The sequence below is a fragment of the Mytilus edulis genome, chromosome 11 (genome assembly GCF_963676685.1).
Source record: "Mytilus edulis chromosome 11, xbMytEdul2.2, whole genome shotgun sequence".
In the NCBI taxonomy this organism is placed as follows: domain Eukaryota; kingdom Metazoa; phylum Mollusca; class Bivalvia; order Mytilida; family Mytilidae; genus Mytilus; species Mytilus edulis.
The window spans coordinates 77,472,422-77,481,944 of NC_092354.1; the positions used below are offsets into that span (position 1 = coordinate 77,472,422).

Consider the following 9,523-nt stretch of genomic DNA (forward strand, 5'->3'; position numbering starts at 1 on the left):
TCATGTGATATTTGACATATAACTTTTGTCAAATTCAGAAGGGGAAATAACTGTAGTATGGAGTCTACGAATTGATTCCGTTAAAATTTGACAATTTTTTCCTAGGATATAACGAGCAATTAAGTTAAATAAATTTGGCGCTTTCTTTCACGGTTACGGAAGAGATATCAGAACAATGAAAAGTCAAAATTTAGAACTTGACCTTGGACCTTGACCTCAAATTTATTTTTATGAACCCATGACCTCAAATCCGTGTACCTTAGGTATGTATTACTTACCATTCATGTGATACATTAACATATCAATTATGCCAAATTCAAAAGGGGAAATAACTGTAATACGGAGTCTACGAGTTGATTCGGTTAAATTTTACATATCATCCTCAAGATATATGACGAGCTATTTAGTAAAATAATTTTGTCGTTTTATTTTACGGTTACGGAGGAGATATCAGAACAATGAATAGTCAAGATCTAAACATGACCTTGAACTTTGACCTTGACCTCAAATTTGTTTTAATATGAACCCAGGACTTAAAAGACACGAACATTAGGTCTGTATCAAATACCATTCATGTTAAACATTGACATATCATTTATGTCAAATTAAAAAAGGGAAATAACTGTCATATGGAGTCGACGAATTGATTTTGTAAAATAACTTTTTCGTTTTCTGGTACGGTTATGAAGGATATCTCAACACAAAGTAAATAACTGTTTAGGGAGATACCTCTTTCAATATAAAGTCTAAGACTAAACAGGGTCAGTCCCAAAAACGCAATAACTGTTTGATATCATATGCAAAAAAAAATCTAAGAGCCATCTTGCAAAACCACAAAACAGGAAACAAATTTGACGGAAGAAGAAAAAAAAATAATCCGAACAAAAACAATAAGTCTCTCCCCAAAATAGTGGAAAGACTTAACAATACAGAAATAAAGGAGCCGTTTCCAGACGTTCATTTTTACATAACGATATTTATTCATCATCTACATATTGATATTTATATCATATATATATATCACGCATGCACTGATAATGTAAAGTTCATACACACATGTACATACACGAACTATTGTTTTATTTCATTTAGTTGTCTGTCCTTCCTTGATAATTTGTCAATTTTTTTTGTTGTAGTTTTCTGTTTGTCTTTAACTGTTTGTTTTGTTGTAGAATTTTGATTATTTATTTATTAAAGTTTAGTTTTATATTAACATTATTATTTTTTTTTAAATTGTTTTGTTTTTGTTATAGGTAGTTCATGTTTGGCTCGTTCAAACCAAATATGTCAAGTGTGGATTTTTTTCTTCTAGATTTCATGTTTGTGTAAACTGATCTGATGAATTAAAACTGAATTAAACTGAGAAAAAGTTTAATGTAAAGTTTGTGAATGGACGACCATGTAAACAAAACACAGCAATTATTTCCCTCATTATTCTCAACATAAGGTGGTACCCAAAACTTTCACTTAAATTAATTTGGCGCGTTTAATTTTCATAAAACTTTGACAAATTATTTACTTTGGCCCTTTAACAAAAATATAAAAAAATCAAAAAATTTGAACCAAGCGTTTTATCAGAAAAATAACACTGGTTATATAGCAGTTTGACAAACACTAATTTTGATCATTGTGAAGCTTTATATTGCCTTCACAAGGCAACGTAATTAAAACGTTTAGCTGATATTACAGAGTTATCTCCCTGTAGTGTTAGGTATCACCATAAACTGCGTTGATTTTGCTATTTGTTTTTCTATTCGTTCGTAGGGGACCTATATTCGCCTATGTCTTCTTTATTTGGCCACTGGTGGATCGTTGTCTAATTTGCAATCACGCCACTTTTCCTTATTTCTATGTTAATTGTATTTCCTTTTAAATTAATATTTCTTGGAACCCATGATGTAATTGACATGTATTACGCATGCGTAGTACAGTTAAATTGACATATTGTTGGTATGTACATGTTGGTTGTGATTGTAGTTTTGGCAACATCTTGTCACAATTACAGTGTTGATATGTAAATCGGGAGAAGAATCTAAAGGTTATTGTTTGTTAGATGCATTGTACATTATGATTGTCCATTTTTTTTACTAAATTCCTTAAACATTATTGTCAAAAATTTACTTACTTTCTCCCAGTACTCACATGCACCCCTCCCCATTTAGACATACTGGGGAATAGAAATATGGTTAATATGCACTACAGGTTTTTTACCGACCGCAGTAAAACCTTTTTCTAATTAAGGTGTACCGTACTACGTTTGGTGGTGCAGAATGTATGCAAGTATATATATGTACGCATCCGGTCCGATCAACATAGGGGCGTTAAACATGATGCCTCGTGTTGTTGATAGAGTTCCACGCTATGTGTGATTACCATGCAACGAATCTTTGAGGGGATCGTAGGAGGGCCTATTCAATTTACCCTTATTTTCCAGTAGCAGTCTAAATTTCACCGAACTTTATCCATGATGTCCTCTATAGAACAGGACCTGTTTATTGAATTCATTGTTAAATAATTCTCGTCCTGAATATGCATGAAATGTGGACGTTAAGCAACCAACAATCCACCAATCAATCCTTTGTAATCTTGAAATAAGGTTTGGTTCAATCATTTGTAATCTGTGGAGGATTTTCAGTAACATTTGTGAAAAGAAAACATGGGATGTACAAATTCCACATAAAAAAAGAAAAAAGAACAAAAATATTGCACTGTGAATGCAGAATGCAGTACGAATTTAAGTATTTACAAGTTTGAGCTTTCTAAAAAGCTGAGGACTGCTACGCTCTGTCATAATTTAAGGGTTTACTGATAGGTGAAATTAAAAATTGTTGTATTTAAGATGTTGTTTAAAACTGGCATGATATCTCTCTTTATCTAGAGATATAGGAAGATGTGGTGTGAGTGTCAATGAGACATCTCCATCCAAATAACAATTTATAAAAGTAAACCATTATAGGTCAATGTACGGTCTTCAACAAAGAGCCTTGGCTCACACCGAACATTAAGCTATAAAGGACTCCAAACTTACAAGTGTAAAACTATTCAAACGGGAAAACCAACGGTCTAATATGTTCATTATAATCATAATTTTCCGATAAACACCCTGCTGTTAATATACAAATACTATTTTACAATTTGAAGCAAATTGTATACTATAATAACCCAACTTAAATACTTCTACCAGTAAAATGTTCGTGCACACATCTAATTTACTTTCTTTTTTCTTTCTAATCTGTTCATCTCAAACCTTTTCAATACTTATAATTGTATTCAAAATTAGTTATTTCGACATAAGTATGACAAGATTACAAACAAATAAAGTAAATAATGAATAATTAAAAATATAATTACATTTAAGGACAAAACACGGTACAATTGAAAGAAAAAAATCACAAAAGAAAATAACAGTTATATGTTATTTACAAACTGGACAACATTCAGTTCCTTTATCAATATTCTCATTCTTATTGTTATCTAGCTAATGAAAAAGGATGTTTGCCAAATTTGACAACAAAACAGTCTTAAGTGCTAAAATACATATGTCCACGATTAGTTTAGGTTTTAATTATTATAGAACGTAGTTTCATATAATTTGGAGTCGAAGTTTCGAAACTCTTTGTTTACTTTAGTTAAGGTTTTAATTTTTGTAGAACATAGTTTGAATCGAAGTGAGATTTGTTCTTTAAAATGGATCCATGTTTGTCCAAGAAAATAACTAAAAATTGTGAATTTATCGAAAATAATCTCGTCCGCTTGTCTAAGGTTGTAAACAAGTTAATGGAGGATGACGTCCTAACACTTGTGGACAAGACAAACATTCTCTCGGCACCATCAAAGGAGACTCAGATTAATATCTTACTGGAGAAACTTATCAATGTCGGCGGGACAGCTTTCACCTCTTTTGTGGAATCGTTAAATGCAACCGGAAATGAACGTATAGCAGATCAGATACTTCAGACAGATTCGTCGGGTAAGATAAAAAGTATACATATTAAAAGCAGAAATCTTTTGATACATGTATATGTGCCTGTGGGAAGGGGGCAACATTCGAGAAAAGCGAGACAAACGTCAGTGAAAATTAAAATGTTAAACATTTGGGAAAAAAATGATAACCTTTCAACTTTCAACAATTTGAAGAATTTTTGTGTCAACAAAATGAAATAATACTTTCACGAAGCTAAGAAACACAAATACACAAATGAACTTATGATATGGGCTTTGCTTATTAATTGCGTCCGTACGGTGACCTATAGTTGTTAATTTCTTTGTCATTTTAGTCTCTTGTGGAGAGTTGTCTCATTGGCAACCATACCACGTCTTCTTTTTTATATTAGTTCTAGGGAGGTCATTGTTTTTTTATCCGTGTTGAAGACCGAACTGTGACTTTGAGACAAAGAACATCATTAATAAAAGAGTAACTGTTGTTCCTTTGCTTTTTTGTGGTTTTTCTTTACTGTGCGTGTACCGAATAGGAATCATGAACGAATACGCATTCTTTTTTTTTTTATTATAATAGATTATTAAATCTTGTTATACATGTATATTAAAGAAGTGTCAAACTTATAGCGTATTTTCTGTCAATCTTCCTCCACAAAAATGAACCGAATACAAAAAAAAGCTTACTAGGACAATATCCGTGGGATACAAGACAACGTCAGTGAAAATCGCAACACAAAATAATACCATGAAAGAGTCATATTATTATTATATCTAAATTACTTGAGATTATTTTAATTTTATGATAAAGTCAACACGACAGAAACGTACAACAAACACATTTTTTTCTCTTTTTCCTGCAATAAAAATGAGATGGCGTATTGATATTAAATTTGATATTATCATTATTGTGCGTTGGTGAATACAGATATATGTTTAAATGCCTGTACATAATAAGAAATTGGACATAAAATAATCTGAGAAATATTTAATATATCCAAACACCGTTCTTAAGATTATGTATTTCGTATTGCAGAAGATACAGCCATGTCTCGAGAAGAGACCTCGTTCAGTGATAGCACAGTGAGTTAAACTATTTCAAAACAAGTTAGATTCTTCGTAAAAAGCTATAAACCATTTAAGTACATGTACAATGGAACAATAATATGAATAACGTAAATAAAAGACTCATTGGCAGTCAAACCACACATCTTCTTACTATATATATATTGGTCCCCTTTATAGATTGCTGTTCGGTATGGCGTGTATTGAAAGCTGTATTTTGATATGAAATGGTTAACTTTTATACATATTGTAACTTGGATTGAGAGTTGTCTCTTTGACACTCATACCACATCTTATTTCTAACTGGGAAATTTCAATACTGTTGTAAGCTTTTCGACAAGAAATAAATCATTGTTTGAATACGAAACAGCTACGTCATTTGTGGTGCGTTCTAATAAATTAAACAACACATGAATACTCTTTATTCACAGGCACTTGTTTCTGTCAATATGGGGTTTACTATCCATACCTGTACTAAGTGTCTGTGTCTTTATTACAGTCTGGTGACTTCTGAGAAAATGAAATCATGTCTTTTTGTTATATACATTTAAGCATGTGCGTTCTAATAAATTACACAAAATCTTTATTTCAGTCTGGTGACTTCCGAGAAGATGAAATCCTCCATCTTTATAAAGAAAAACAGATGTATAAAGTGAAGCTGTCCGACATGACAACTAATTACAAACAGCTCCAGTCAGAACTGACCGTCAAGGAACATAAAATAGAATGCCTGAACAAAGAGATACACAAACTACAGATTGACCTTGAGGAGAACAGGAAGGGGTTGTTAGAGAACAGTTTCGACGCATTGGAAGGCGACATTTTCCGAAGGATGAATACTGGTGCAAATACCAGGGAACTGATGAGAAAGGTTTTTAGAATATATCATTTATCGCGTCACGTGTATCAAATATTGCTAGTTTTTAAGAAACGAAATGCATTGAAATAATTGATAAGGATACATTTTATTCACTACCATATATGTACTTCCGGTTTTGATTTTCAGATAATACTTAGTAGATACAATACTGACATGAAATGTCTAGTTTCTATACTATTAAACGAGAAGACCTCATTTTGTGTGTCACTTCTCCTTCCTTCCACAATAAATTAATCATCATGCCTCTGTGTTCTTTACTAGGTAACATGCATAGTCGCATTTGTCATCCATTCTTATGATTATTCAGATTTAGTTATTTTGGGAGAAAAACGACAAAATAGGTGTCCGGATATTGTTTCCGTTATCAAACTGACTTTTAGTCATAATTAGGACTTCCGGTTTTGAACATACACAAGAACAACCAATCGTATGATAGATTACAAAAATGAAAAATAAATAAGCCAATCAGAGCGTTCTCCATATGGTTTTTAGATCGCAAGAACCACAACTATTATACCTCCTTAGAGTCAATTATGTTTTCGCGTTTATCAACCTGTAAAATACGATTATACTACTATAATATACAGAGACTCGCTGTATTCTGTCTACTTTTTTCTGAAAAGTTTACTAACTAAGGGGTCATACCAGTTGCATATATATATATTGAAATAAGTAAAACATGTGGAAAAAAGAATGTGTCCATATTATACGGATGCCAAGTCACCAATATCATTTACTATATGTTTAGTGGACCGTGAAATGGGGTAAAATCTCTAATTTGGCATTAAAATTAGAACGATCATATCACAGGGAACATATTTACTAAGTTTCGAGTTGGTTGGACTTCAACTTCATCAATAACTAACTCCACAAAAACTTTAACCTGAAGCGGGAAAGACGGACGAACGAACGAACGGACGAACAGACTAGAAAACATAATTCCCATAAATGGGGCATACACATTTATTGTTGGAAGTGAAAACTTTAGCCTGAATCCGGACAGAAGGACGGACAAACGAACGAACAGACGAATAGACTAGAAAACATAATGGGGCATAAAAATTATTGTTGAAAGTGAAAGTAGGATAGAGATTAGAGGGAGGCGGGACTTATTCGGGACGTCGGGATCGGGTGTTTTTAAGCTCGGGATTTCGGGATTGATCTTTACGGGATGCGAGAATATTTTTTTTTAATTTCGGGATGTCGGGATATACGAGATAAAAATCCTACCATTTGCATGTTAATAGGGCTCTCAAAAGGAAAAGCACTGATGGATTGTCCTAGAAGCACATTCTATTAGAATAATTATTATAATGGTCTATAAGCAGTTTCATTTATTTCAATACATGTTTGAAGCGGTGCAATTTTTTTAGCTGATTTTACAGAGTTATCTCCCTGTAGTGTTAGGTACCACCTTAATATGACGTTGTGTCTTTTTTTTTTTTTTTTATCAAATTTACAATCATAAAGACATTATTCTTTCGGTCGTATTCACAAGTAATATGGGCCAGAAAATATAAAATCAATGACAGAAATACGCTGTCATATCCCATGAATTAAAGTCCCAAATTAACATATGATACTGGCCTATATAATAAACCACTTCCATCTTCAGTTTTAAAAGTTCTGTTAAAGTATTCACATCATTTGATAATCAATGTTATACTCTTTCGACCAGTGTTTTGTTGCCTTATTCTGGCATTGATACGTAAGTTAAGTTTAAAATTGAACGTGTGTTTCAGGCTCGTGACCTGCAGTTAGCGTTAGACGAAAAGGAAGAAAAAGCTAACAACTTGCAAAAGGATTTAGAATACTACAGAAGCCAGCTCGACATAGTAGAGAAACAAGTAAAGAAACAGAAAGACGACAACAGCGAAAAAGATACTAGAATAATGATACTTAGAAATCAGGTATGGTTACTAAAAACAAACAAGGGAAAGTACAAATAACAAACAACATAGAGTCAACATTCATTAAACTTGTAGAACGATAACATCGAGGAGGCCCCCCCCCCCCCTCATCGAGGACATATTTTTGAAGATCTAAAGACGTTTACACCTACGTTAATTTGGTTTTTAGTGAAAAGTGTTCTTCTTGTTTCTCCTTATTTTAAATTGACAGAATACACAAACTAAAACAATCTCAGTCTATTGAGTATTTGTCTTTAATTCATTGACCAATCAAAACACTTGATTTGAATTTTAATGAGTACTATAATGTAATGAGCATTTGACATGACACCGCACCATTTATACTTTAGTTTTCGCTATGATTGTTATCAAAGGAGATTTAAATTGACTTTAAAGTGATAGGTTTTCTAGGCATTTAAAAATTAAAAAAAAAAAACTACATGAATTAAGGATTGCAACATAATGTAATCAATGAGGTAGTTTATTTTAATTTTAAAAGTTAAATGCATGCACACAGAACAAGAAAAATCACTTTTGCAACTGATTTGTCTACTATCAAACTATTTTTGTTTATCTCAACTTAGTCGACCTATACTGTAAAATCTACATATGCGATCACCTATTGCGTTTATTTCCAATTTGTTCCAGTCCTGATATCCATTAAAATTTGGAGCTACATGTAGACTTAAGAAAAAAATAAATAATCAATCAAATCCATAAACGTGTATTTGCGTATTATTACAGGTAGGGAAACTCCAGAACTATCTACAAGCCAGTAAACAGAACTTATCACGGATCAATAACGAACAAAAACGCATCATGGACCAATGGAATAAAGAACAGCTGGAACGCTTTAAAGAGATAGAAAACAAGATGGAGGGCGGAAAGAAAGACAACTCCAAGCGATTTAATACACTGGAGGACAAGATAGATATCTTGATAAAGATGATGTCAGCGCAGGGACCTGCATTGCCCAATCTAATTAAGAGTGTTGAAAAGAGCAAACCTCCTGTGAAAAGTCATAAAGATGCGTATGGAAGAAAAGGAAAATCAAATCGATATAAGAACTAAATCAAATGTTGAAGTATATGAACTTCAAGTCTTTAAACCGTTAGGGATTTGTAAAGATGGTTTTCTTTTACTGAATTATTTCTGAATTGTTAGTTGTCTTCTCTTCCCTTTTACAGCTACTAATTCGTGTCCTCAACAATTAAAATAATTATGACAATTACATGTATGTTATGTGCCGGCAGTTTTTTTTATCAAAACATTGCTAGTTTTGTTGATTTTTATTACAGTCTTTAAACAACACATGAATATTATGTCGTTTTTCACTAATTATAAAGATTAACTTACACATCTTTATTGTTTTTTGTTGTTTTATTATCATTTCATTTAATAAAACAACAAAAAACAATAAAGATGTGTCAGCGCAGGGACCTGCATTGCCCAATCTAATTAAGAGTGTTGAAAAGAGCAAACCTCCTGTGAAAAGTCATAAAGATGCGTATGGAAGAAAAGGAAAATCAAATCGATATAAGAACTAAATCAAATGTTGAAGTATATGAACTTCAAGTCTTTAAACCGTTAGGGATTTGTAAAGATGGTTTTCTTTTACTGAATTATTTCTGAATTGTTAGTTGTCTTCTCTTCCCTTTTACAGCTACTAATTCGTGTCCTCAACAATTAAAATAATTATGACAATTACATGTATGTTATGTGCCGGCAGTTT

At 32.3% G+C, this 9,523-nt stretch overlaps 1 protein-coding gene across 1 annotated transcript; it reads left to right on the forward strand.

Moving 5' to 3' along the window:
- Positions 1 to 3,552: 3,552 nt before the first annotated feature.
- On the forward strand, positions 3,553 to 9,154 carry LOC139496332 (synaptonemal complex protein 1-like). The gene is made up of 5 exons (XM_071284849.1): positions 3,553 to 3,970; positions 4,973 to 5,019; positions 5,594 to 5,872; positions 7,624 to 7,791; positions 8,536 to 9,154. Exons 1-5 carry the CDS (start codon positions 3,688 to 3,690, stop codon positions 8,860 to 8,862), a joined length of 1,104 nt encoding a protein of 367 aa, XP_071140950.1. The 5' UTR covers positions 3,553 to 3,687; the 3' UTR covers positions 8,863 to 9,154.
- The last annotated feature ends 369 nt before the right edge of the window (positions 9,155 to 9,523 follow it).